The sequence below is a fragment of the Vidua chalybeata genome, chromosome 21 (assembly GCF_026979565.1).
Source record: "Vidua chalybeata isolate OUT-0048 chromosome 21, bVidCha1 merged haplotype, whole genome shotgun sequence".
NCBI classification, from domain to species: Eukaryota; Metazoa; Chordata; class Aves; order Passeriformes; family Viduidae; genus Vidua; species Vidua chalybeata.
In genome coordinates this window covers 2,077,829-2,105,741 of record NC_071550.1, presented here as the reverse complement: position 1 = coordinate 2,105,741, position 27,913 = coordinate 2,077,829, and the positions used below count along the sequence as shown (strand labels likewise).

The 27,913-nt window shown below is 42.8% G+C and overlaps 1 protein-coding gene across 7 annotated transcripts; it reads left to right on the top strand.

The window, feature by feature from the left end:
* The first annotated feature begins 64 nt into the window (after window positions 1-64).
* Window positions 65-27,296, top strand: CNTRL (centriolin). Of its 7 annotated transcripts, none has more exons than XM_053962221.1 (43): window positions 65-465; window positions 1,556-1,810; window positions 2,114-2,247; window positions 2,771-2,901; window positions 4,218-4,359; window positions 4,881-5,067; window positions 5,164-5,357; window positions 7,019-7,138; window positions 7,631-7,856; window positions 8,337-8,446; window positions 8,947-9,141; window positions 11,320-11,473; window positions 11,893-12,113; window positions 12,735-12,911; window positions 13,204-13,338; window positions 13,432-13,577; window positions 13,973-14,153; window positions 14,628-14,807; window positions 15,064-15,243; window positions 15,758-15,874; window positions 16,157-16,301; window positions 16,768-16,907; window positions 17,396-17,579; window positions 17,817-18,127; window positions 18,318-18,526; window positions 18,687-18,879; window positions 19,198-19,328; window positions 19,461-19,601; window positions 19,717-19,843; window positions 20,013-20,177; window positions 20,893-21,052; window positions 21,161-21,276; window positions 21,739-21,956; window positions 22,345-22,502; window positions 22,765-22,838; window positions 23,214-23,402; window positions 23,756-23,981; window positions 24,162-24,367; window positions 25,189-25,458; window positions 25,536-25,598; window positions 26,034-26,237; window positions 26,446-26,526; window positions 26,668-27,296. In XM_053962221.1, exons 2-42 carry the CDS (start codon window positions 1,597-1,599, stop codon window positions 26,515-26,517), a joined length of 6,846 nt encoding a protein of 2,281 aa, XP_053818196.1. In that variant the 5' UTR covers window positions 65-465; window positions 1,556-1,596; the 3' UTR covers window positions 26,518-26,526; window positions 26,668-27,296. The 7 variants fall into 7 exon arrangements, with proteins under 7 accessions (XP_053818196.1, XP_053818195.1, XP_053818193.1 ...); XM_053962220.1 differs by having other exon boundaries at window positions 26,636-27,296; XM_053962218.1 differs by adding an exon at window positions 1,236-1,425 and having other exon boundaries at window positions 26,446-27,296.
* Window positions 27,297-27,913: the final 617 nt, after the last annotated feature.

Below are 27,913 nucleotides of genomic sequence, written 5' to 3'. Positions count from 1 at the left end.
CGGCTCGGGTTTGAAACAAACCAAAACCCCTCAAGGTTGTATTGTTTATACAGTGCTTCGGGCTTTATTGTTTACACATTATACAGCGATTTGAGCTTTATTTACCACGAACCCCTGAGGGCTCCCCCTGAGGGGACGCAGAGGGAAATGGCGAGGCGGGGGCGGAGCCTCAGCGGCGGGAAAGGGATGGAGGGCGGGGCCTCGCACAAGCCCCGCCCCTCAGCCGCACCCGCCGCGGTCGCCGAGCGGACAAAATGGCGGCGGGGCGGCCCCTCAGGGAGCGCCCTTAAAGGAGCCGCAGCACCCGGGGCTCGGCGGTGCGGGCGGCGATCGCTCGCCGAGGGGAAGGAAGCGGCGGAGAGGTGCGTTGAGAGCCGGTGCCATCCTTCGGGAGCGCTGCGAGGCCGCCCTGCCCGCCCGTGCCGCGGCGGCGAGCGGTGAGACGGCGTTACCATGTCAACGCAGGTAATCAAAGCGGAGGCCTGAGGGGGCGGCCCGCGGCCGCGGCGGGATCGCCCTGCGGCGGTAACCGGGAGGGGATGGGGGGCTGCGAGCACACGGGGCCCGGTCAGCCGCGGGGTGTCACTGCGAAAGCACAGCCTGTCCTCAGGAAGCAGCGGTAAAACCACGAACTGCGCCCCTCGGGACATGAAGGAACGCCCCGCTGTGGGTTTTCGGTAGCGCGCCAGCATCTTTCTCCCTCTCCTGCGCCTTCCAGTCTCACTGTCCTGATCTTGTGTGAATTGTGTTTCCAAGTCATGGATAGAGAACAGTCCCCGTATTCTTGCCCCTCCTTCCCTTGTCCTTATTTCCTTTCCAATTCTGGAGGAAAAAAAAAAAATCCATCACAATGAAGAACATATTCTCAAGGCACAGTGTCATCACTCACGAAGCTCCAAGTTCCCCTAACAGAAGACTTTTTTTATCTTAAAGGATGTCTTAAAATGTGCTCGTTGTTCAGTGGGTGGAGGTGTTAGTAAAGCTCTGTCCCTTGGAGATGGTTGCTACAAGGGCTTTGTCACACAGAGTACATGACTTTTCCTACACTTATCCCTGGGGGAATACGTTCATCACTGAGGGAGGTTTCTGTTAACATTCTCTGGAATTTCCCAGGCAGTCACAGCATAATTTGTTTGCAGAAAGGAAAACTCTGGGAATGCCAGTGCCAGACTGATCCTATTTTTTTTTTTTTTCCCTCAGTTGCCTTTTTCTGCTTGCATTTGTTCTTACTGCAGAGTGATTTCAAGCTTTGGGAACAGTTGGGATCCAATCCTCTGTTTGTGTCCCTGCCAGCTCTGTTAGCCTGAGCTGAGAATATCTCCAGACCTGGCAGGCTTTGTGTAAACCACAGCCTGCAGGACAGGAGGAAGATGAGCTGCAAACACAGAGCTGCTCAATCAGTCCCTGAAGGGTGGGAGTATAAAGGTAAAATTCTTCTCAATGCCAGGAAAACTGGAAGCTGGCACCCATTGGAGATGTGTTTTTTTTGGCAGCTTCTGTAGCACCTTTGTTGTCATGCAAACCTTTGAGATTTAGCTTTCTACACTTGTTTCAGTTCTTCCAGGTATTGCCATGTGATAGCCAGCATTTCTGGCAATGAAGAAAGGCTCTGTAATGAAAGTTTCCAGTAGAAAACCACAGGCATCAGGGTCCCAGATACCTCAGCCAATGTCACCTGTCAGTTCAGGTGCCACACCTGCACGTCTTGGCCAGCAGACACCTCCAGCTGCTCCCAAAAGCATGGAGCAAAGACCCCAGCAATGGGATATTCCAGCAGATAATGTTGGAGCTGCTTTTAAATTTCTGAAAGGTATTGTATAGTCAATAATGTTGGTATCCAAGCACATACCACAGGCATTAAAAGCCAGCGTTCTGTGAATTGTGTGATTAAAGATGTATGATCTGTTGGAAAGAAGCCTGAAAAAATTGCTTTAATTTTTTTTTTTTTTTAACACAAATGTGGAAGTGGGAGTAATGAAAGCTGGGGTAAATAATGAGACTTTTACTCCTTCCTGTAAAAGTTCTGGGGGGATAATTTTCAATGTTATTCCAGTATTCAGTGTAAAGAAAACAACAAATATAAAAATCATCAATCCTTTCTGTTTAATTTCAGGTGAAAATGGTGTTAGCCCAGGGGTTAAGTACATAACTGAACCCCTTATAAAGGGTTTGTCAAAACAGCAAAATCTGGCATATATAAGCTCACTGAATCTTTCTTCCCCAAAGGATGGGAATAAGAAATTTAAGGTAAGTTATTGGAAGAAAACTGGAAATTAAACTAAAATTAGAATAATTGCCATTTATTGTTTAATACAGGCTTATTTTGAAGTGGATGTAAACAGCACAGTCTAATTCTGTTAGCCTAGTTCTGCAACCAGCTTCTGTTAAAAAAAAAGGCAATGGAGACTTGAGCAAAAGAAAAATAATTGGTTCATTAGAATGATGTTTAAAACAGATTATTTCATGTATTTTTTTTTGTTTGTACTGTGTTGGTTTTGATTTGTTTGGGGTTTTTTTGTTGGGTTTTTTTGTTTGTTTGTTTTTTTTAATAACATGTTCCTTTTTATGTAGATGAAGACTAACCCACTATAAATTTAAAATCCAGCTTTCCAACACTAATAGAAGACTGTACCTAAAGTGGGGTTATAGAATACCACAATGAACTGTGATTAATAAAATATTAGAATACTTGGTATTTTTAATTACTAGAAAGCTGCTTTTCTCTTTAAAAAAACCCAAACCCTATGCTAAGGGATTTTCTGTTCTTTAGTACATAGAAAATTTGGAGAAGTGCTCTAAAGTAGAGGTGCTAAACCTTAGTAACAACCAAATAGAGAAGATTGAGAAGTTGGACAAACTGCTGAAGCTGCGTGAGCTCAACTTGTCCAACAACAGAATCAGGTAAGAGGAGACACCCCAGGATTTGGAGAGCCCAGGTCAATAAAGCTGATTTTCCTTTCCTGTTTAAGTTCTCTCCCAGGAGTGAACACTTGAGGTGAGTTTCCCAATTGTGTGTCAGGACTAGAGGCTTTGAGGTCTTTTTAAGAAGCCCAAGCTCTGAGGTATTGGAAGTATAAATAGTTCTGGGAAGTGCTGTCAGTGCACATGGCTGTGGTTTAATTTGTTTTCCTTGGAAACCAAGCCAGAAGTGCAAGTTTCCAGATACCACAACAGAGAGTGGTATGAAGAGCAATAACCCAGTTAAGTGCATTGAAAATTAATTAAACTTTTACTGTTTATTATTACAGGTAATATAATAAGTTTTTCTTTTAGGAGAGGAAGCTGAATGGGCTTGATCAGGCAGGCCATAAATTCCCTAAATTGCTTTTGAACTCTTTTGAGAGCCTTGGTGTCTTGTTTAAAGTGTTAAAGGGTAATGGTTCATGCAGTAGCAAAACTCTTAATTGCTTTTAATTTTTCTGTCAGTGAATTATGATCTTTACTATTATGAAACTGCCTTTGCAGCAGAGAGGCTGCCATTTCAGCAGAGACATTTACAATGGGAAGTGAGTAAAACCCCAGAATTCGTTTCTACACGTTGCATTCACACAATTTCCTCTCTTAACAGGAATTGAAAAGGGCAAAGTAGCTTTTAGCTGCTGCTCTGTTTTCACACTTTGGTTATGTACAGCTCATATATACCCAAAAAACAGCACAGTCACAGGAGCACATCCTGCTGTACTTTGTTATAATACTCATGGTTTACTTAATGTACACACATAAAAACATGCTGAGGTAAACTACAGCCTAGCATGGTTTCCTCAATAGTTTTCATGAAAACATTAAAAATGTAGCTCTTCATGCTGTCAGGTTACAGCTGATCCTTCCTTTTTATGGGGGGGAAAAAACCCACAAAACAACTTTATTTTGATTCATCTTTGGACCATTACAGTCTCAGGAGAGAAAGAGCAAATTTTGCCTATTAAAATTGAGTTAGCACACATTAAAATAGTGTTAATATTGAAATGAACGCATGCAAAAGTTATGAGTTTGCAACAATGACAGAAAATTGTGCTGTGATTTTTGGTCTTAATTTAGTACTTATAAGTAAGCTGGTGTCATTTCATTTCAATTGTCCATGGCACTAAACAATGGTTTTGCTGATCTCTTGGTTGATTAATTGTGACAGATTTTGTTGTAGTTTATCCATAATGCCTCAGTTTCACTTTAAACTCGCTGTGGTTCATGACAAATTGAATTTTTCTTCTCATTTTCAGCAAAATTGAAGGCATAGAACATTTGCACAACCTCCAGAGGCTGAACCTGGCAGGGAATGAGATTGAGCACATTCCTGTGTGGGTAGGGAAGAAGCTGAGATCCCTGCGCAGCCTGAATTTGAAACAGAATAAAGTGTCCTCAGTAAGTGATTATAGTTAGAAACAGGCATTGTTCAGTCTTTTCATGAAGTCAGCTGGGGTATTTACACTGATTGACTTACTCTGAGTAATTGCTGAGTGTCTTTCCACAGAGTCTGCTGTGAAATGCAGCAGTTGGGAGCCTAATAAAGTTATTTATTATAGAAACTCCTGTTGTGCAGATAGGGAAGATACAAACCTATATTAAGTTGTTTGGGAAAGCATAACTTTTTGGGGGGTTGTACATCCACAGATCTTGGTATCTTGACACTTCCAAGATAAATCTTGATTGCATTTATACTCTTTGAAGTGGCATTTTTTATAGAGGGAATTATTTGATTTTAAGAAGTTACTTTAGTCATAATACTGTGTATTTTGGTAGATTTTTAGAGATTAGCATAAAGGTTAAAATAAATCTTTTAATACCGATCTGTCATAGAACATTCTACATAATGAGAAATTCACTCGTGGGGGTTTAATTCTTCTCAGAAGGATGTCTAATCCTTGTTTGGTTTCTCTTTGTAGCTCCATGATATAGCTAAACTAAAGCCTCTGCAAGATCTGACCTCTCTGTTCCTGGCTGGAAACCCAGTTGCAAGTCTGCCTCACTACTGCTTGTACACCATATTCCACCTGAGGGCACTGGAAAACCTGGATGGACAGCCAGTGACAAACCATGACAGGCAGGAAGCTCTGGAGAGGTTTAATTTGGGTAATAATCTGTTAAATCTAAAGTGAATGATGCAAAAATTAAGTTTAGAAGGAAAAGATTTTTCTATTGGAATGTTTCTCTGATTTTATTTTTCAGAAGAGATAGAAAAATTAGAAAGAGAGTTGGAAAACACAAAAAAGGAGATGGAGAGCATGAAATCTAACCAGTCCAAAGTGCTTGAGCAACTACAGCATCAAGATGAGCTCAACAAGTCACTAAAGGAAAAGGCTGTGCAGCAGAGACAAAGCTTTGAGGAGCTACAGAGGGACCTGGGCACCAAAAATGAGCTGGTAAGATAATCCCTGCCACTGAGGAAATCTTCAGACACAGAGCTGTCAATATGAGAGTTCAAGTGACTGAAGATTTAATTTTAAAATTGAGAGACTTCCTCAAGTCTTTAGAGAGTGATTATTGACCTTCAGTATTCTTTCTGTGGAAAAAGGGAAGTATATGGAAGCAGCACTCAGTATCCTGTGGTTTATAGTAACTTCTTTGTTTCAAGTAATTATGTATGTATTTCTGTTTAAAATTTTGTCTGTTGATGAAAGGTTAAGCTGCTGAATTGCTGATGTTGTGAATATGCTGCACTGGTAAGGCTCTGAAGTGCTGCTGCAATAAGGAAGAAAATTGCTGCTTTTACTAATACCAGATACACAAGTTGTATGTCACTAATAGCCCTTGATTATTATTTTGGGTAGTGCTCACCAGTTTAATTGTATTTTATTCACATCATCCTAAAGGCTTATGTTTGAGTCTCTTTTATTGGTAGCCATAAAATGCAGGCAAAGTCCTACTGACTTACTGACTTGTGAGTGCTGGGTTGTGAATGACCTGATGGGAACTTAATATTTGGATTTGATCCTGTTAGACTTGTCCTCTAAAATTTTATCCTTCAGACTCTCATACCTGGTACCTCTACAGCTGTTTCTCTGAACACACACACACTACCCAGCAGTCTGCTTCTGAAATGAAGCTTGCAGTATAAAGAGATTTAGCAGCAAATACTTTGCAGCTCGAACCCTCTCTTCTCCTTTGGATGACAAACTTGGCTCGCTTCTGTCTCCCTTTAGCTGGTGTCTGGGTTTGTCACAGTCCCCTTCCTGCAGAGCCTTTGTTCCTCACTCAAGGTAGCCCCACTGTGCCCCTGGGTTGCATGGTTGGTTTTATTTCTAGGATGTATTTGCACGTTCCCTGAAGTAGCAACATTATTATGAAGTGTCCCAGTGAGGTTTTATATTCACTATGGTTTGCAGTACAATCTTCTTGCTATTTTTTCCCCTTTTCTCTGAAGCAGAGTTAATTTTTGCATGACATTTATCAGGTTTTGAAATCTTCCTTTAAGCCTTTCCTGTTTCTATTTCTTTTCCTCCATTAGTCCTGCTTTCCACTCTCTATTGGAATTGTGCTGCATGTTCTCCTTCAGGTATTAAGTGTGAAAAGTTGATTTTAAAAGAAATCACATGATGGACCTTTACTGAAAAATAACCTCAAAACCAATCTAGCATATGGTTAAGCTAAAATAAAATACATAGACTTTGTACTCTTGACAATTGAGATATTTTGATTTTTTAACAGACCATGAGTGTTAATAGTCCTCATGCTCACTGGTAGCAGTAAATATATTTGTTATTTTGGCCTAGATTTTGCTAAAGGATCATACCCAAATGATTGCTTTATCCTAAATTAGGTTTAAAAATAAACTTGTCACTTTGATGTACATAAACTTAAAAGGCCTTTCATGTGATCATTTGTATTCTATTAATTGTGGGGCTTTTGTCTCCTCTTAGCCACCATTGTAAAGTTGCCCTTTGTGATATCCTTGATCCAAAAGTGTGCTGTGAGCTTTGTTCCCACATGAAGGGCTGTGCCTGCTCTCTGTGGAGCTGCACTGTGTGTGCCAGAGATGAGTGAATTCCTGTGAATGACTCTCACTGGGTTTGTGGTTCCTCAGCTGAAGCAGAAGACTGTGGAGCTGACCCGGGCTTGCCAGAAGCAGTATGAGCTGGAGCAGGAGCTGGCCTTCTACAAGATCGATGCAAAATTTGAGCCCTTGAATTATTTTCCCTCAGAGGTAATAATTTAAAAATCATGGATCTTTTTATTGCTGTTTCCCTTGATTCTTCAACTTGGAAAATAAAAACCGTATTAGTTCTCCTATAATCTAGCAAATACTGCTTTATTAAAGGCCCAACCTCTGTCATATTTACAAACAAAAATGCCAGAATGAAATCCATAAGAAAAGATCAGTAATCATTGAGTAAAATTATGTCTGAGTAAACTTAAGTGCAACAATGTAATGGGCTAAATATGATCTAAGTAAATTTAATACACTAAGAAAAAGTTCCTCCAGACATCTGTAACAAACTCAGTTGGGTTTGTTTGGTTTTAATTCCATTATAAAATAACAATGTTCAAAGCCAAAAATGTCAAGTATAATCTTTCTTCTTATTTTTCTAGTTTCAAATTGGTTTCCCGTTCTATGCCTGATAAGAGAGCTAAATGTATGTTAGAAGTTGACTGCAGCCATAGTTCTGAGATAAAGACTCTTCTTCTTACATTTCAGGAGGTTGAACTTGATAATGTACCTGGTGAAAGTCCCTACATTGGCAAGGCCAGGTACAAAAGAAATATGTTTGTAAGGGAAGGCTACATCTCTGACAAAGCTCAGCAGCTGCAGGTTGGGAAAATGCAACAGGAGGAAGATGACTCCTGTAGGAAACCCCAGCTGGAATCACATCTCCAAAGTCTAGATAAAATACTGCAGGATAAGGAAGAAAAGATTAATTCAGGTAAAACCTTATTTTTTATTAAATGAAGATAAAACCATGTGTGTCAGTGTGGTTTATTCCAGAATCAGAATAGAAACATCAGAATGGACACAGAATAGAAACATCACAATAGAAACAGTGTGTCAAAGGCTGGAAGTGCTGTGATTGCTGAACACTGGACTTGATGCACTCTGGTGTCAAAACTGCTACAGTTTCTTACTGCTGTTATTTTAAGATAACTCAGGATGAGAGCATTACATGTTATTGAAAACACAGTTCTAGGGAGGTTTCATATTTGATGCATGAATTTAATTGTGTCATACTTATTAAACAAACTTTGGACATATTCTGAGAAACCAGAATGTATTAGCTGTGATTATCACTGTGTTAATGCTGTGCTGATTAATGTGCTCATACACTGCTGTGTATCAGTGTTACACACAATATTACAATGTACTTTGTGGGATTGTGGGTTTTGTGTTGGGTTTCTTTTGTCTGCAGCACAAAGAAGATTAGAAGAACTGCAAAGTGAAATTGGAGATGCAGAGCAACAAGTGCTGAAAGTAACAGGGGAACTGCAACAACTGGAGGATGCTCTGGCTCAGAAAAAAGTAAGTTGTTTCACAAAGAGCAAGGGAAGGTGTTTGAAGAGGTGTTGATGTAAGAAAATACAACTTTTTCTCCCCATTCTTATAAAGAGGCCACTGTACAGACATAAATCCATGTGTCAAGCATCAGAAAATTCTTCTAGGTTTTAGAGAGCTTGTTCATAAATCAGCTGTTAGAGCTGTAGTGCAGTTAATGGCATCTGTTCCATGTTGCTGCTGATTTATTGCTGACTTCCCCAGAACCCTTTGGAAGAACCTGCTGTGCAGGTTGAGTTGTGCAGCTGATAACCAATGTGGCTACAGAACTGTCAGCAAGAATTAATTTTATCAGCATCAAACTAAAATAGCATTTTCCACTTCTTCAACTGTCATCAATTATTGCTATTTTTAATTTTTTAACTTGCCTGAAAATCAGTGACCAGGATTGTCTTTATTTAAATGTTAAATATATTCTTGATCATCTGTGTATTTCCAACCACTCAACATCCTAATGCTGTCTCCAGATCTCCCAGGCCAGCAAGGAAGCAATTGAACAGAAATTGAGTGAAAAGTTACAAATCCTGCAGGAGCTGCGCAAGGAAACCTTAGAACTGGAAAAACAAATAGAGAAACAGAAAAGAGAAATAGAGAAAAATCAGAAAGAGCTGGAAGATTTGCAGAGTTCTCTTGGTTCTGTGAATCCTGAGGATCCAAGGCATGTAAGTAAAACCAGAATCTGAAGTCTTTCTATACTGTGCAATGGACTAAAGGCTGCTTTAGCTGGTGCCCATTCACTTGTGCCTGTTTCTTGAGTTATATTCTTTTGCTGTTTATCAAAGTCATTAACTTATGATTTGAAAGTTAAAAAATCTTTACAGTGAAAAAATCCCACCAAACCAACCAGCTTTGGTAAAACACTTGAACAACTCCTTTTCCCAGCAGGTGCTGTAGAGGACATTAAAAATGAAATCATCGTGCTTTGCACAAACACACTGGGCAGAGCCTTGCAAACAATTTCTGTGTAAAAAATCCTGTTGCATCTTTTTGTGGAGTTTTTAAAGATTTGTGTCTGGCAGTGCTTATCCAGCCTGTTTGGTGGGGACTGGTGGCCTTTCTCTGCTGTCACCTCCAGTCCTGAGAGAATCAGCAAGGCCCCAGAGGTCACATCTCCTGGGGCTGGGGTGCCAGGGACAGCCCAAACTTCCAGCTAACTTTATGATCATCAGGGATGCAGGACTTTTTCTGAGTTAGAACTGTGTTCAGGTATAGCAAACACTTATAGAAATTAAACTAAAAGGAAACTGTATTATCTTTCATAGTGTTTTTTAAAAGCTTATGTCTCTAAATGAAATTTTTTCAGGCCGGCTGGATGCTTTTAAGTGAGAAATGAAAGTATTTCTATGCTTGGCTCCGTTTTCAGCAGAGGCACGCAAACACTTGTTAAAAAAGCTCCTTTTGTGTTTTAAACTTAATTTCCGTGGCTGTTGGGTGGCAGAAAGGCCGAGCGCGTTCCGGGAAGGCTCCCAGGGGAATGCCGGACCCGGGGCAGGAGCGGGCCCGGCCCTTCCCGCGGCCGCCCCTCGCTTCGAATCACAACACAGGAAGCGCCGTGCGGGCCAACGGCCGGGAACGGCACCGGGAGCGGAGCTGGGAACGGGAGCGGAGCTGGGAACGGCACCGGGAGCGGAGCCGGGGCGGCAGCTCCCGCCCCCGACCCCGTGCGGACTCCGCTCAATTCCTTGCCCGTGCTGAAGCTCCCGGTGCTTTATTCAAATGAATTCCCGCTCAGGGGTGGGGCGTTCTGCAAGTGCTGTCTCGAGGAGAAAAGACAAAGGCAAAGCTGTAAGTGGTCGGGGACTTGTGGCTTTTTGTTTCTTTTTAAAACTGCATTTTTGGAGCCATTCAGCAGCTGCAGCAAGATGGCTGAGTGGCAGCGGCTCGAGTTTTACTTGTTGAAATTTCGCTTTTGAAGGCTGCAGGGCAGTTTGTGTTTAGCAAGGTGACAAGTTGAGCTGTGCTGATATGGATGTTTAACTTCCAGTTTAATTCATTAAAAATACAAGAAGCTTTGGTTTTACCCATTTACTTTTGTTATGGAAGTAACTTCGTAAGTGTTCTTTTTTCTGAGAACTCATATTTAAATTTTCCTACTGTTAGCTTGATTTACTTTGAGTAGGAAGAAAAACATGCAGTTAATCATGACAGTATATTATGCATTTTCCCAAGTTTCTGGCATTTGGATTGTTTCTGAGCAATTTCACACTGGTAAGAAATAACACTTTATTCTGTTGATAACCATGTTTTTGTAAACAGCTGAAACAATAAGTTAATTCATACTAAATGCATCAAGTCCTTGCCAGAGTCTGTTTGAGCTGTGTGATGTATATCTCAGAAATATTTTAATAAAATAAGATTTACTTAGGAATATTTGCTTAGTAACTGTAAAGTTGGCCCGACTTGCTGTTTATTCAGAGTATTTTCATTCAAGTGCTGACCTGACATGTTCTAAAGCATCATCTGCTGTGAGGGCAATGCAGGATGACAGGATTAAAGGTTCTGGGAGAAATCATGTTTGTTCTTGACTGAGAGAGGAAGTGGTAGAACACAATGTAAAGGCAGGAAGAAAGATAGTAGCCATGAGTACTAATTTATAAATGCAGGCTTTATTCAGCCTGCAGACAATGCTGGTAGTCACAGATTGCTGCTTATCTGGGGTCCTTTGTGGGGCAGGACTGAGGGAAAATGCCAACAAATAACAAACCCCAAAGCACCACAGTGTGTGCTGAGCTTGTGGCTTTTCTTGCTCATAGTGGGACACTGCAGAACTGAGACAAAATCCCAGTTTGATGTTTTAAATCTGTGTTGATGCCCTGTTTTACTTTTCTGTTACTTGACAGGCTCACATGAAAGCTCAAAAAGCAAGTAAAGAACAGCACCTGGATATAATGAACAAACACTGCCAGCAGCTGGAGACTCGCCTGGATGAGATGCTCTCCAGGATTGCCAAGGAAACTGAGGAAATCAAGGATTTGGAGCAGCAGCTCACTGATGGTAAACTTTAATTTTTGTCTCAAGGTATTTGTTGTACTTAGGGCAACATGACAATTGAATTGAGGATTGATTTATCTTTGATTTTGTGAAATACAGAATGGGTACAAAAGTGTTAAAAAACTATTCTTAAATGATGTAAAAGGGAGTTGTGTGTGTTCACCTCACTTCTACCTGCTTGGGAAAGGGGGGCAGGAATGTACAAAGAGCTGCTATTTCTTATAACTCTTCCAGTGGTCAGGTTAACACAGTAATATTGGGAATCCTAACCTTAAAAACAATAATTTCTCATTGAGTTCTAGGTACTTGTTTTTACTTACTCCAATGGCAAACATTTGAAATTATGAAGGAAGGCAGTTTGGTTTGTTTGGTAAATAAATGTGGCTTCTTAACTACCTCGAATTCATTTTGCATTCCTGCAGGTCAAATAGCAACAAATGAAGCACTGAAAAGGGATTTGGAAAGTATTATCACTGGCTTACAGGAATACCTGCAAAGCATGAAGCATCAGGCAAAACAGGCCAATGAGGAGTGTAAGAAGTTGCAGAAGGAAAAAGAATCTCTGCTGGGAAGATTGGCAGGTCTGGAGGAAGATAAAAACAACCTGGAAGTGGTTGCCATGGATGCAGAAAATATGAGAAAAGTAAGGCTTAATACCTCTTTTCCCAAGTTTACATATCTAAGAATAAACTTGAAAAAATAAGCTGGTGATCAGATTGGGACTAGGAGAGCACAATTCTTTGGACAAAATAATTTCTAATTTGGTAACATGATGAGAGGTGCCCACACACCTCAAGAATAGAATCTGGCCTTTAAAACCAGTTGTAAGAGACATGCAGTAAATCTGTGCTTTGTGGGAGATGGCTCAGAAGTGCAGGTTTCACCTTGCAGACATCACTGCAAATGGATTTGCAGGTGACACCGTGGGGAATGGCATCAGTGAACCCTGTGACATTGGCCAGGGGTGTGTGTCAGCAGCTGGGATCTGTCCTGTCAGCCAGTGACACAGAGCTGTCTGGGCATCCTGATGAGTGTTCTGTGAACCTGAACTCCTGGGACAGTTCTGTTCCATTTCCAGCTCCACCTTTCTACCCTGGGTGTAGATTTTGGACAGTCAGTGGCACCACTGACCTGACCTTGCAGGTAGAAGTGCCACCCACCTTCCAGGTTTAATGGAGTTCCTGAGCTAAAGGGAAGGGAGGCAAATACTCTTAAATTTTGGCTCTCTCATGTACATCCTTCTAAAATGGGTATTAAATTCCAGGAAATTGCAATGCTGGAGAGTTCACTCCAGGAGCAGAGAGAGATAAATGAGTCCCTTCAAGGTGTGCAGGGGAAGGTCTGTGCCCACGAGGCTGAGCTGGAAGCTCAGTTAAGAGAGAGAGATGCTGAAGCCAAGCAGCAAAAAGAAGAATTTGAAAGACTGAAACAATTTAGCCAGGTAAGGACAGAGCTTTACTGGTCCCAGAGGTGTTAGCTACCCCAGGACACCTCATCTCCAAAGCTAAATCACAAACTGCTGGTGTAGGTGTGTCCCCACAGCATCAGTTTGCTGGGATTTAGAACTTTGCTTTGAAGCAAGGTGCAGATGGTTTGCTTGGGGCTGTTTTGTTGGATCTTTTTTAGGTGTTGTCATACTGTTACTGTTTTAAGAAATACATCTGTCGTGTGTTTGGGTGACAGGTTGGGGTTGGGAGTGGGGATATTAATCTGGAGGTTTTGTGGTTTTGTAGATGGAACTGTCAACCCTGCAGGATGAACTTGAAAAGGAAAGACAACTGTTAGAGAACGCTCAGACCAAAGCACAACTGGCAGAAGAAATGGAACAACAAAATTACAAGCTTCATTTACAGTTCAAACAATTGCAGGTGAAGTTTTTGGTGTATTAAAAATCCTAGCTTTTATTACTTGTAGATTTATTTTATTACATTTGTGTGAATTTTTTTTTGGTCTGTTTTTAGGGAGACAATAATTTCCTAAAACAACAGCTTAAAGATCTCCAGAATCAGCTAAACCATGCAGTTGGTAACTTAATTCATCCTGAGGATGTCATGGCTTGTATAAATGAACTCAGGAAAAAGCTACAGACAGGAGCAGGAGAGATGAAGTGAGTAAAATAAAAGTACAGTGTGAGATTTGAGCATGTGAAAGGGGTAGAACAAAAGGAAACAAAAGGCACAGATTGTGCCAGGGAAGGTCCAGGTTGGATATCTGGGAAATTTTCCTCACTGAAAGTCTTGCCAGGCATTGGAACAGACTATGCAGGGCAGCGGTGGAGTCACCAGCACTGGAGGGATTTAAAAAATGTTTAGATGTGGCACTTGGGGACATGGGTTAGTGGTGGCCTTGGCAGTCCTGGGGGAGTGGTTGGATCTGATGAACTCAATGAATTACACAGCATGTCTCAAACTTGCACTATTTGTCATTCATGATTTCAGTATCTGGGATCACAACTGAAAATCACTGTTTCCTGTCTTGGAACCTGGATTGGTTCTCTTTCAGGTGTCCAAATTCAGCTGATATTTTAGGGAAAAACCTTGCAAGTCTGCAGAAGGAGTTCAATGACATCCTTGCTGATGCACAGAAGGAAAAAGAGAAAGCATGGGCTGGACAGAGACAGTTGCAGGAAGAAATGGTATCCCAGCAGGAAAAACTGGAAGAAATACAGGAGAAATACAGACAGGCATGTATCAAACAACAAAAGCAAGAGTGAGACAATTTCAGCTTAGTCTAAAAAATGTAACCTGCAGCCAAAGGATCACATTTCACTTGATGAAGCTTTGCTGTGCTCTGTCCTTTGTGTAACAGTGGAGTCTGATTTGATTTTTCATTAATAGTCTTCCTGATTTTTACCTGATTATTTGGTGAATTGGAATTTAGTCAATGATCTGTCTCAGAGGCAACAAAGACTTTAATGACCACTAAAAAAATACAGCTCTGAACCTTCTTGAAAGATCATTATACATATCTGTACTAAAATAACTGAGGCACTCTTAAAATATTACAGATACAGTGGCACAGTAGTTACCTTTTCTTGTTTTGATGCAAAGTATGCTGATAACTGCATTTCCCAGAAATTTAATTAAATAATAACAACAGGGTGACTTTTGATTGGAAAAAAATTATGGTCACTTATTCTAATGTATTTTACTTGCAGGTTAAAGCTGAAAACAGGCAAAATAAGAACAAGGTGCATCAGCTAGAGAATGAAATTCAATGTTTACATGAAAAAATAAAGAGCATGGAAGAGATTCAGGGCCTGGCTGATCAGCAGCTCCAGGAGGCAGATGAAGAAAAAGAGGCTATTCTTGCTCAGCTGGAGGATTTAGAGAAAAGGGTAAGAATGGGTGAGGGCAGGTCTGTGCACTGTTTGATTGCTCAGGAAAGAGAAACAAAAACTTGTCAATTTTTGCTTTCTAAGATAAAACAACACATGTAGGAACACAAATGTTAAATATAACAACTTGCTTTTTCCTTAAATGTTACTGGTTGTCCTTGCTTTAGATTTTTTTCTTAAATAATACAAAATGGAGTGGGGAGGGGGGGGAAGATGAAAGAAAGTACATTGTAAAGGTCTATTTTCCTGCTTTCAGAAAAAAATAGAAGATGCCAGGGCACAAGTGCAAGTGCTGAGTCTGGATAAGGAGCTGAAGGAGCTGCAGAGAGCAGTGATCACCTCAGACAAGCTGGCAGCCACCGAGCTCTCCATCGCTGCAAACCAGCTCAAGGCTCTGCAGGGGACTGTGCTCAGGATTCACCAGGAGAGAGCTGAGGTGAATCAGCATGGGGAATTAATTAATTGCTTGTTAATGCCATTGCAGTGGGAGCAGGGCTGGTGTCCTTCAAATGAGCTTCAGAGCTTTCTTCTAAATTGTTCTGAGCTGCACAGGAGCTCTTGCTTTGGGCACAGTTTGAGATGCAGTAGATGAGTGAGGAAATTTGGGTATGGACAGGTTCCTGCTGTGGGAGGGGAAGGGAGGGGGAAGATCATTAATCTCTTATTAACTGAAAGGCAAACAATAGATAATACATTGTTCTGTAAGACAGAAAAACAAAAGAAAGGACTGGAAACTCTTTTTAAAAGCGGGAAGCACTTTTGGCTACATAATAACATCTCCTCTGTACCAGTACTGTAAAGTTAAAGGAGAAAGAGTATTTTATGTGTATCTAGAGTTCCAGAACAGTCAGGTGCTGGTGCTTCTCAATGGTTAGCTTTTCACAATGGCACATCTCAGGCCTGAGAAACATTCCTGCAAACTACAGCTCAAATGAAAATCTCAATTTCAGGAGCTTGAGGAAGCCCAGGAGTTCTGTGCTGAGGCAGCTCATGCTTCCCAGGCTCTTGCCAAAGCAGAAGCAGAAATAGAATTGCTACAACAACTCCTGAAGGAGAAGGAAGAGCAAGTAGGTTGTTTGCTCTGTGTTATATGATAAAATACCAGTGAGTTTCTGGAAATGTCAGGTTTAGAGGTTCTTGCCCTGCCCTTTTCCCCTCAAGTTTTCCCAAATCAGTGTTCTTCCCTCCCCTGACATCTGCCCAAGAAGAAACTGAAAACCTCACTGCCTGGAGCAGCTGAGTTTTAAGGAAAACCATGACTCAAACATCTCTCATATGAGGGCATGGGAAGAACAGCTTTGTGGCATTGAGTGGGAGCTTTTTGTGATTTAAACTTCTATTTCAAATAGCTTCTGCAGGAAATGGAGAAAGCTGGTGAGAAAACTGTTGCATCAAACACTCAGAAGTTTGAAATGAATAAATTAAATGAAGCTCTGGAACAGCAAAAAGCAGAGATTGACCGTTTGAAATGGTTGTTGGATAATATTGGGACAGGTAATTTCTCTTTTCTCTCCACTTCTTGCAGACAGACAGGGATATAGAAGATTGTTATTCCCCATTTCTCAGTGCTGGAATCTGGAGAACAGTGTTGAGAATTTCCTTCTGTGCAGGTTTATACAGGATATGTCTCAATGTTCATTAGTTTGCACTTTTTACAGCTCTTCAGGAAACACTGATTGTGCTGAGCACTCCTTTTAAACTGCTCTAGGACGTTGGCAGAGCTCTGTGTAAGGAAAATGAGCAGCACTTACCTGGATCTGAACTTGTATTTCCACAATCTTAATCACCAAACCCCCTGTGTATGTCTGTCATTACAGATAACATTTAGTTTGTTTCCCTCAGCAATTAAGTTTTTAAAATACACTTCCAGTTGAACTGGATAACATTGAGGGAAAAGTTGAATGCAGTATCTATTTCACTATTTGCCTTAGATGACTCTAAAAGTGTGCTTAATTTCCAGGTAACAAAGGTGAAATTGAAGCCTTACAGGATGAAATTGCAGCCCTCAGAAATGTGCTCTCGCAGCAGAATGATCACAGCCCCAGTACTGCAGAGCCCCTGAAAAGAGGGGGATACTGGTACTACCTGCCATCATCACAGGTCAGGAATAAAAATCCTGTTATGGGTTGTTTTCCTTGTGGAGAGCCCTTTGATGGGGGAAAGTGCATTATAAATTTAGTAGGTTTGGGAGAAATTTAAGAACAAATATTGGCTGGCATGTAGGAGAAATACTGAAATAAAACACACACAAATGTTCCCTGGTAAAGCCCTTTACTGTGCTGATAGGAGTCCAGGTACATAACATTGGGAGAGAACTCTTCAGTGGGCACTGCTGAAAATCCATTTAGGTAAGGGTTAAAAGGAGATGTTACAGACAAACATTTCTTTCAAGAGAATATTTGTCTGACTTTAAAACCAGTACTGTTAAAATATACTCAGTGATTTTAAAGCAGCATCATGCTTAGAACTGAGAGGCAGCACAGGATGTGTAACCTGTTCTGAAAAATCATTAGAATGTCTACAATAACTCCTTTATTTGCCATGATATGTCATTTCTAGATTAACACATGCTGTGTTTTTATCTTCAGGCTTCAACTCCTGCTTCCCACAGTACCAAAGACTCTGGAGTGTGTTTGGGGTGCTCTGGCACATCCCCAGCCAGGAGAGGGGATGCTCAGGACAGGCCCTGTGGGAGGGAGAACTTGCCCAGCCAAGGATGTTGGGTTTATTCACCAGTCAGAAATAGGTTGTACAAAGCAAATTCTGGCAAAGGTAAGTCAGTGTCAGTCTCAGAATATTTAGGAGCAGACTAAAGATGGGCTTGCTTAGAGGTTTTTTTTTTTAATGGGCATGAGTGAATATAAATGTTTATTACTGTTGAATAACTTTGTTTAAGCAACATTCATTACATTTTTGTAAATTACATAGAATTTAGAATGTGCATTTGAAGACTATCTCTACTGAAAAAAACTATTAAAAGTAACATGTTTGGTTTTGTCTCTTTTAAAGATAGAAGAGCAAAAGAAGATGGTGAAGGAAATGCAGGATCTCCTGTCCCTGAAGCCTCTCCCTTTGTCCCACCCCCGGGCACAGTTATTTACACAGCCCTTCCAGATGGGGCCCCTGCACCTCAGGGCGTGGGGGTTTATGGCCCTCCTCCTGCAGCAGCCACTGGAGCTCCAGTTGCTCCTGGATCCATCATCCATGGCCCACCTCCTCTGGGATCCCAGGTGGTTTATGGCCCTCTGCCTCCAAACTTCACCGTGCCACTCATTCCCCTGGGAGTGCTTCACTGCAACGTGCCTGAACATCAGGATCTGGTAAGAACCAGAGCCGCAGCTGCAGCTGGGACCCTTGGGAACTGACTGACAAATGTGTTCTAGGAAAACTCCCTGCTAGGAAGGGTCTGGATCTGGTTACAGTCTTTGCCATCTGGAGCTGCTCCTGGGTGTCAGGAGGCCTCAGCTGGAAAATAGATCCTGATTGTGTTGTTCTCTTCCCTGTATGCAGGAGAGTGAAGTCTCAAGGCTGGAAGAGACTGTGTGCTATTTAAAGTCTCAGAAATACAAAGAGAAATGCTCAGAGGCAGCTGAGCATAAATACAAAAAGGAGGTGGAAAGATTGCATGGAAATGTTGAAGAACTTGAGCAGGAAAGAGAAGAGCTGGAATGTGAAGTGGCAGAGCTGCGCCGGGCGGCTCGGAAACGGAGCACACGCAGGTGGGAACAGGGCACTGAAAGGAAGCATGTGCAAATTCCTAAGCCTTTTCCCAGCAAATTCAGCTTTTTGAGTCATTTACAATTCTAGAACTTCAAGAGGCTCCCAAATCTTTTGGCATCTTTGTATTTTAATTCCATGTTTTTCATCCTGACCTTTCAGGGACTTTATTGACGGCTACAGCGACAGCCTCCTTGCAGAGCTGCAGCTGGAGAAGTCCCTTCAGCAGCAGGAAGATGTTGCAGAGGAGATTGAGTGTGCAGAGAAGACTCTCCTGAAACGCCGGGCCGAGCTCAGAGAGGCTGACAGGCTCCTCACAGAGGCTCAGGTGGAACTCGAGAGCACCCGGGGCAAGGTGAGTGAAGGCAAAACCCTGAGGGCAGAAGGATTTGACTGTTGTTTTGTTTGTCTAGGCAGTTTATTTTCACATGGGTAACCTGGAACCTCTTAAAATGCTTCTATATGACAGTAAGTTGGGAAATAAACTGTGCTAGAAGAACTTGGTTTAGTCCGTGTTGGAGAAAAGGAAGGTTTTCTGCTCTGGACAAGAGAGGAGAAAAAGTTGTTCATGGTAGAAAGAGGGAGAAGGCTGAGGTGGAATATTCAAGCCAGGAGCTCACATTTAAACAGCAAATGTGGAATGTATTGTCTCAATCTTCATGTTTTGCCTTAGACTAAAGAGACTCTGCAGAAGTACAGTCGTGCCAAACACCATTTGTCCTGCACTGAAATGGAGGCAGAGGAGCTGGAGCAGAGGGCTCAGGAAACAGCCACCAAACTTGTGAAAGCAGCTCAGCAACTCAGGTACCCTGGGTGCTCCTGTGGGTTTGTGTCACATGGGGTGAGGACAGGGACTGGGATCTTTCCAGTATCAAGACACTGCTTTTTGGAGAGCTGTTAGAATGTTAATATGAAAATGCATAAATGCTTTTCTAGGTTATTACAGACAGACACGAGGGATTTGGAACAGTTTAAGAGGGAACAAGAAGGTATTTTGAAGGAAATCAACAAAATGGTGGCTGCAAGAGACTCTGAGTTGCAGTCATTAAACCAGAAGATAGAAATGCTCACTGAAAGGTGAGGACTTTCAATTTACCATGGACTGTTTTAAGTAAAACATGTCCTCCTCCAGTGAGTCACTGCCTAAGATATTCTCACTTCTTCTGACTCCTGTTTTAATCCTCACTCTCAGTCTTCAGAAGCTCCAAGGAGACATTCGACTTGCAGAAGGTAATGAGAGCCAGCATCTCCAAATCATCAGAGAAGCAGAAAACCTTGTTCAGGGCAAGAAAACTGAACTGGAAACATTGAAAGATCAGGTAAGGCTTGGCCTACTAACCCTGGCCTATCCATTTTGTTGGAATTGACCTTTGTCTCACAATTATGATTCCAGTCTCTCTGATGCACTTTTTCATGTGGGTCTTTTTCATGTTTAGCTACAAAAACAAAAGCTTGCACTGATTCTTCTGTTAAATGTCTCCACTGTAGATTTCTGCTCAGAAGCAAGAGCTCTTGTTCCTGGAGCAGGAGGTGACTCAAAGAACAGAAGAGCTCCGTGGCCTTCAGGACTGCATTTCCCAAAGGAAAGGTGACCTCAAAGAAGCTCTTCGAGATGGAGAGACTGAAGCACATGAAAAGCTTCGTCAAATAAGGGCAAGTTTCCCAAATGAGTTTTCAAGTCATTATAGCAAAAGACTTGAAGTACTAAAACCATTCCAGGAGGTTTCCACCTCAGTTTTGCTATTTGTGCCCTCCCCAAACCCACTGAGAAACAGAACATGGAATTTTATGGGTTTGTGTGACTAAAAGCTTGGTCCAGATGCACAAGGAAGAATTTGCCAGTTCCAGTAATTCTTACAGAATTGGTCCCTTGAGAGCTAAGTCACATTAAATATAAGCCTGTGAATGATTTCCTGTTGCTGAGGAGCAGCTGCTGAAGGAAATCAGTGTGATCAGTGTGTGTAAAACACAACACAGCTGCCCCAGTCTGTCCCCATCCCCATTTGCACAGAGAGGATTCTGTACTTCCCTGCTGAAATCAAAACCAAGTATCAGAGCTAATTATATTTTGTGGTTTATTTTCTTTTGTGAGGGCTTCTTGTCTGGTTTTGTTTTAATGCCTATTATTCACTTGAACGACAACATTGTGGTAAGATTTGGAGATCAAAATCTTTGCAGAATTACTGCTCTAAATCATCAATAAACAAGACCTTAACTTAAATATTCTGTATTTTTTGTTTGTTAAACCAGAATATTGATGACAGACTGTTAAATAATTTTATAAATAGTTAGGATTTCACTTTAAAGGAAATACTAATTTAAAATTGCAAGGAATGGTATTCCTTGTAACACTGGTACATTCTCACAGGAAATTAAAGTACTTCTTGGAGAGCTTAGTGTTGAGAGGAATGAACTGGATGTCCAGATAAATGACAGAAGAGCACAGCTTTTGGTCCTAAAGAAGGATATTAGAAAGGAGGAGGAAAATCTTCAAGGAATACTTGGGCAAATCAGCAAGCATAAGATGGGTATGTCCTGGGATTTATTGGATTTTGTGCAGATTGGGGAGGAACACACAGAGCTCTTTAGTTCTCCTCATCCTGATCCAATAACTGCTCTTTATTTCATCTCCCTAGAACTGAAACATGTGCTGGAAATGCTGGAGCTTGAGAAGAATGAACTGGAAGGTTTGAAACTACAACATGAGCAGAAGATCAATGAGCTGGAAAAGACCCAGGTGGCTGTTCTAGAGGTAGGAAATGCTTCTCTGGCTGATGCAGAAACTGAGAGATCTCTGCTTCTCTTGAGCCTTGGGTAACAGAGTCCTGATACTTTTAAATCAATCAGTTTCTAATCTGATTTCAGCTTATCACAGAAAAGTCTTAAGTCTGCCTAGGCCATTTAAAATAATGGGATTTTTTGGTGTATGTGAGAGAGAAGGGAGCACAGAAGCTCTTCTGTGGCTGTAGAATGATGGATGCTGGTTTTTAGGAGCTTATCTGGATCCTATCACTTCCCAACAATGAGTGTGGAAGGGAGTTGAACTCAGCTGGGTGATCTGTAGCATTAAAAAGGTCCCCAAGGTACTTGGAGCCATTCTATTGTCACCTTCCTCCATTAAATGCACTCAAATCACTCTGGCTGCAGCTAAGGATGTCAGTGTTCTGCTTCTGGATCATAGAAATGTGGTGCTCACCATGCCTGTTTTTCCTAGGAGAAGTTAAAACTGGAGGATATTCAGAGATTATTTCAGTGTCAGCAAGGGGAGGTGGATTGGCAGGAGCAGCTCCTCAGGAAGGACCGTGAGGAGAACGAACACCTGGGCTCCCAAATGAGAGCTCTGCAAAGCAGCATCGAGGCTCTCACCAGAGAGAAGGAGAAGCTGCAAGAGGACTCCAGGAGTTTGGAGAAGAAGTTGTCACAAACCAAAAGGTGGGGGAATTTCTTTTTTTCCTACAGAGATCAGAAGGGATGGGGAAGTGTTTGAATGTTGTAATTAAAAATACAGCTCTAACTCTGAGGTGCCCAGTGGTACAGAACAGGCATTTTCTTATGTTCTGTGGAGCTTTTGCTTTAAGCCTCTCTACAGCAGATTTTAAAAATATTCAGCAATGGAGCTGATGAATCAGCAGCATTTGTTATATGCTGGCAATGCCATGGAAAAATGTTACAAAAAGTAAAGTGTTGCATTTTGGAACAGGACATTTGTCTTGCTCTGACTGCTTGTGCCATCCCCTTGGGCTCAGAGGGTTTTACTGACATTTTTTAAATCCTCACCAAGGATTTCCAACTAACCAAGGATGTAATTCACACTTTACAGAGAATTAACTGCTGCTGAAGACAGCAGCAGAACTGCACTGTCCAACATGGAAAAAGTGGAATTGGATGTTAAGAACCTGCAGCAGGAGGTGGAGCTACTGAACAAGCAGAAGAAATCACTGAATGCAGAGATTGTTGCTGTCCAGGAGGATCTTCAAGGTAAAATAAATTTATGGGTTTAAGCAGTGATACATTTTAAGAGAAATTCTATGAAAAGATACACTTTAACTGAACTGTATGATAGTAAACATTCAGCATGCTCACACATCCATAGGCAGAAAGAATTTAACATGTTGAAAAGATGGACATTCCATAAACTGTGTTTGTGTTATTCACTCTTTGCTCATGAAAAGAGAGAATTTCTCTGTATTGGTATTTCAAACTGCTGACTGAAAATTCTTGTCACCAAATACTTTTCTAGGGAAAAAGGAAGAACTGGAAACACTGAAAGCAGAACTGAATGACTTGAGGCAGCAGCTTCAGCTTGTGGAACAGGTTGGTTTTGGTGAAACACGTCCTTATGGTCACTCTGGGAGTCTGTTGTTGCTCCTGACCTGTTCATGTGTGCACAGCTCAACATCAGAGCCCTGCAGAGCTGAGCACAGGGATTGCTTTATTGCCTTCTTCTTGCTGAGTGTGGAGTGGGTTTATTGTTTCTTAGGAAGAAGATAATTTAAAGACAACCAATGAAGCAGCACCTTTTGGCTTTTTATCTGGTGGCTCCTTCTGTGTTAGTTCACTGTGTGGCTGGATTGAGTGGAAGGAGCCCTGAGTGTGCCAGTGCCCAGCTCTGTTCTCTCAAACCCAAACCCTTGGGGCTGGTTCCTCTCCCCAGCTCCTCCTGCCACGTGTTTTTGTTTCCCATTGCAGGATTTGGAAAACAACTCCAAGCGGCAGGAGGAGCTGCTCAGAGAGCAGGCAGCCCTGAAGGAAGAGATCAGAGAGTATTTAAGGAAACGTAAGGAATGCCAGGAGAGGCACAAGAAGAGGCAGAACCAGCTGCAGCAGCTGCAGAAAAAGATTGAAGAGAAGGAAACAGAACTTGCCCAACAGGAAGCGGTAATGAGCCCCCTGAGTTGCCTCACTTCCTCCTGACCTTAAAAATAATTCAGACCAAAAAGTTTGAGGTGTGAGTTTACAAATAATCACAAAAGCACAGATTGGTTTGGCCAAATTAGCTTGGGTTGGGTGAGGAGTTTCAGCAAAGTGTGACCCAAAAGAAAAACTGAGGGAGCTGTTCTGAAAATGAGAGAGGCAAGAAAAATTGATAAACATTTTTTGTCAGTAGGGACTGTTAGACTGCACTTCTTTCCAATTGATGCTGGTTTTGCTTCTCTCATGTGTCTTAGTGATGGTTTTTGTTCTCCCTGAGTTGGTGCTGGTTCAAGCTCAGTGTGGGGGGTTTCTGGCAGGTTCTTCATCGCCTCAAGCAAAACTCAGAGCGTGAAGGGAAAAAACTGGAAGAATGTGCAGCTAAAGTGAAGGATCAGAAAATCCTGTTGGAAAAGGAGCTAACAGATCAACACAAGAAACTGGAGCAGGCAATAACTAAAGTCAGGCTGGCAGAGGAGAACCTTGGGAAGCTGGAAAAGGAGGAGTCCCGGTGTGCAGCTCTTGAAGAAACCATCAGAAAAAGCAGTAAGAGTTATTGCACAAATGAACTGCCACCATCTCTGGGGGCTGAGGATAATGGCACAATAAATATTTTTGTTCATCTTGTTTGGGTTCTTGGTGTTTGGAAAATATCTGCTGTGTATGAAGTGGGCCAAGATAAGCTTTTGCTAATCAGGATTTTTTTTTTCTTAATGTTCATTGCAGAACATCAGCTCTCAGAAAAAGAATTACAGTTACAACAAAAAGACAGAGAAATACAGTGTCTTCAGAAAGAACTGGAGGTCTCCAAATCTGAGCTAAAGCAACTTCAAGGTCAGATAGTGTCAGAGAGGAGAGAAGCAGAAAAACAAATCTTGAATCTGAAAGAAATACAGAAAATGCAAAGGATGGAGCTTGAAAGCAAACTGCAAGTGAGTCCTTGCTGAGGGGAGAAAGTTTGGGGGTTTGGGTTATTTTAAACAGCAGAATGATGGAACACCCATTTTTGTCATTGGAGGAACAAAGTAATGCAACAGCTTCCTGACCAGACTTGAGGCAACCACCCTCTGGCATTCCCAGTGCTGCACAACACCCGAGTTACTCCTGTTTCTGCCTCGAAGGAATCTCTTAGGGTTCTCTTAGCTCCTGTTCTGTAGTGGGTGCTGCCAGTAAAAGGCATCTCCCTGCACTTTCCTAGGAGCAGCAGCATGGCAGTGGCAGCCTGCAGAGTGCCAGGGGCTGAGCTCGTCCCCCACAGCCACTGCCTGCCAGCTGAGTGCCTGGGGGGGAGCTGGGCCAGCCCAGGGACTGCAGCCACCCCCAGAGCCAGGTACAGCTGGCTGCCAAACTCAGGGGGCTGAGGGTTCATGGCTTCAGACAAGCTCATTTTGTATTGGTTTTGAATCTGCCTCCTGCGGTAGCACGATGGAAAATACACCCAGAGTTGTAACTTATGCAAATCACTAAATGGTAGCAATGTTCAGAGCTACTCAGCAGGCATTTAACAACATGCCAGTGCCAGCTTGGGCCAGCTTTTTCTTCTTTAGTTACACACTTTACATTAAAAAGTGATTGACCTTGTCTGACTTCTTCTAGTCCTTCAATAAACCCTTTATAAATTGTTTTGAAGCCCTTTAAAAACAGAGAAGAATGTTGTTGGCAATTGGAAAGCTTTTGGGAAGGCCCTGCAAGGTCAGTGTGGCAGGTTTAGGTTAAGGACTGGTGTTTGTAACCCAACTGTTCTGTGCTGCAGATTAAAACCCAAGACTTGGAAGAGAGACAAAGGGAAATGGAGAGTGCAGCAACCTTGCTTAACCTGGAGGTTGAAAATGAAATTAGGACGGGGTTTAAATCTTCACGCTCGTCTTCTTCAGACCCCTTGGAAGATTTGGAAGCATCATTTGAAGGAAAGAGGAGTCTGCAGTGTGAGTGTGATAACTCAGAGACTGCTCCCTTCACTGCTGCTGACAGACAGCTCCTCTCCTTGGAAGAGAAGTTCAATATTTCCAGGCTCTTCTTACTGGTAAAATGCTTTGGACAAGTAGCTGCTCCTGGTGCTGTGTTGGTCCCTCTGGCTGAATGTGCTTTTTCTTCCCAAAGGATGAGCAGTGGCGGGGAGAGGCACGCCGGGAGAAGCTGCAGCAGCACGAGGACCGGCTCAAGGTGCCACATCTGTGCCCCTCACATCCCTTCAAAACAGGATCTAAACAACCTGGGGGCGTGGGGATCCTCCTCCAGCTCAGGCAAATCCACTCTGTAGTGACCAGAGAGGAGCTTTGGGTGGGAACAGTAAAAGCCTGGCTGTAGCAAGATGAGTAATTTTAATTGGCATGTAATTGGATGCCTGAGTATCCCAACAAGATTCATTCATTTATATCATCCTGTGGTATATCAGCAACCTGACAGAGGAGTCCAGCACCACCCATGATCACCTTAAGGTCCAGGCTCAGTTAGAACACGGCCATCAAAACGGAGTTTAATGAAAAATAACTCCCAAAGCTGCTGCCCCCTGCCTGTGGTGTGAGAACCTTCCAGCCTTTAGGGCTGACTTTACACAGTGTTGCCAATGCCTGGTGTGACCCTCCCCGTGTGTTGCAGGCGCAGCTGCGGAGCTGCCTGGCCAAGCAGGCCGAGGTGCTGCTGCAGGGGAAGCGGCAGACGGCCGGGAGCCTGCACAGCCTCCAGTGCCAGCTGCAGGTGCTGGATGACCTGGTCAACAGCACTGCTTCAGATTCCTTCTTCCTGCCCAGCAGCCCCAGCCTGGGATCTCTGCACAGTGCTCTGAATGAAACAAAAGCTCAGGTAATGTTCTGCTGTGGACCACAATTCTGATTTGGAGGGTTTTAATGGTTCTTCTCTCACTGGGAGGTGTTACAGCCATGTGCTGCCTCTCTCTGAGGCTGGGCAGGGGTTTCTGACGGTGGTGATCTCACCCTACCCCTCTCTGGCAGTAGCTGATGTCTTTGGAAAGGCTGAGCTTTCCTCACAGTGGTTTGGGGTTTGTTTACAGGTCCCCAGCAGCCCAGGAAGTGTGTTGGGATCGCCAGTGCTGCGTTCCAGCTCCCAGGGAATCTCTCGGTGAAGGCCAGAGGTGAGATGTGGCTTCAGGCCAGTTCCAACCTCCCAGAGACACGAGTGGCTGGAAGGCTGAGGGGCCATGGGGCAGCTGTGGATTCACAGACCACACTGTCCCTTCCCAGTGGCAGCATTCCCAGGGCTGGTGTCCGTTCAGCTTTAGGTTTGTGTGCTGTGCAGAGGAGTCTGGGTGAGAGCTGCTGGGAGCTCTCCTGGGACATGGAGCTACTGCTGCATAAATTGTTGCCATCCCTGGTCTTTCAAGGAACTTTCCTGGTTCTACTGTTCAGCCCTGTGGCTGAACCTCTGGGACAGCTGGTTCCACCCCAGCCTGGTACAAAAGTGTTCTTTTGTAACGGTTTAAGGTACAAAGGTTACTTGAAAAGTGGCTTCACTTCAAAAGCAAAGCCCAAAGCACATCCACAGCTTGGACAGAGGCCCTCAGGTGCCACCTCTGAAGAGTTCTCCTACCTCACTGGGTGAGCCTTGTCTGAAAAGGCCTTTGCCACCACTCACAAACAGCTGCTGCAAGGCCTGTACTGTGAAGGTTTTGTACAATTGACAACAGGTTTTTATATATAAGTTGGTTTGTATTTTTTAAAAAATATTTTAAATGTGTATTTAAACATGTCCAAACCACCCTCCTATTTAAGTGTTCAGCTAGTGGCCAGTTTTCCACTTTAAAGAAACCTTGTTACAAGGCCTGATCTGTTGCCAAATGCACAGAGATTTAACATACAATTTTGAATAATTGCCTAAAATAAACTTCTGTTATTGATGCTTTTATCTGGGGGTGGTTGTGGATTCTTTTCCTTGAAGCTGTTCTCCAGGACACGGATACTGGCACAGCCCTGGACAGTGACAATGCTCGAGTGCTGGGGCTCCTCCTTGCAGGAACGTGTCCAACACTGGCATTTCTGTCCTTGTGCCTCTTCCTGGCTGCTGGGTGAGCACCTCTTCCTCTCCTGAGGCTTGGCTGCATCCCTCGTCTGAACTAGGTGGATACAGACAATGGCTTCTTAACAAAATTACAATCAACTTACTCCCTACTTAGCAGAGGAAAAGGCACTTTGTAAATCCTTCAGGCAGCAGGACAAGGCACAGGCCAGCACAGGTCAGTGGCTGTGCAGGGATTGTCCCAGCCCTCCCCACCCTTTCCCAGGGATGGGCTTTGGCATCAGTCTCAGTCTTGCCCTTTCTCATCCTCACTAAAGATAACATTTTTCTATGCAGCCATTGTCAGAGTTCACTGGGAACAAACACCACCCAGCCCTGCTTCCCTTAGAGAGCAGCTCTGGAAACCACTGGCAGATTCCTCTGGGAAAACCCTGTGATATTTGTAGCAAGAAAGGCCCAGGGTGAAGGTTGAGCACAAATCCCAGCAGTCCAAGGAGCTCTCTCTC

Bases quoted from the DNA above. Each gene is read 5' to 3' on its own strand.
- CNTRL (XM_053962221.1), top strand. From the start codon at position 1,597: ATGAAGAAAGGCTCTGTAATGAAAGTTTCCAGTAGAAAACCACAGGCA. The intron at 8,447-8,946 runs GTAAGTTGTTTC...TGCTGTCTCCAG, and splicing joins ATGCTCTGGCTCAGAAAAAA to ATCTCCCAGGCCAGCAAGGA. The intron at 18,128-18,317 runs GTAAGAACCAGA...CCCTGTATGCAG, and splicing joins TGCCTGAACATCAGGATCTG to GAGAGTGAAGTCTCAAGGCT.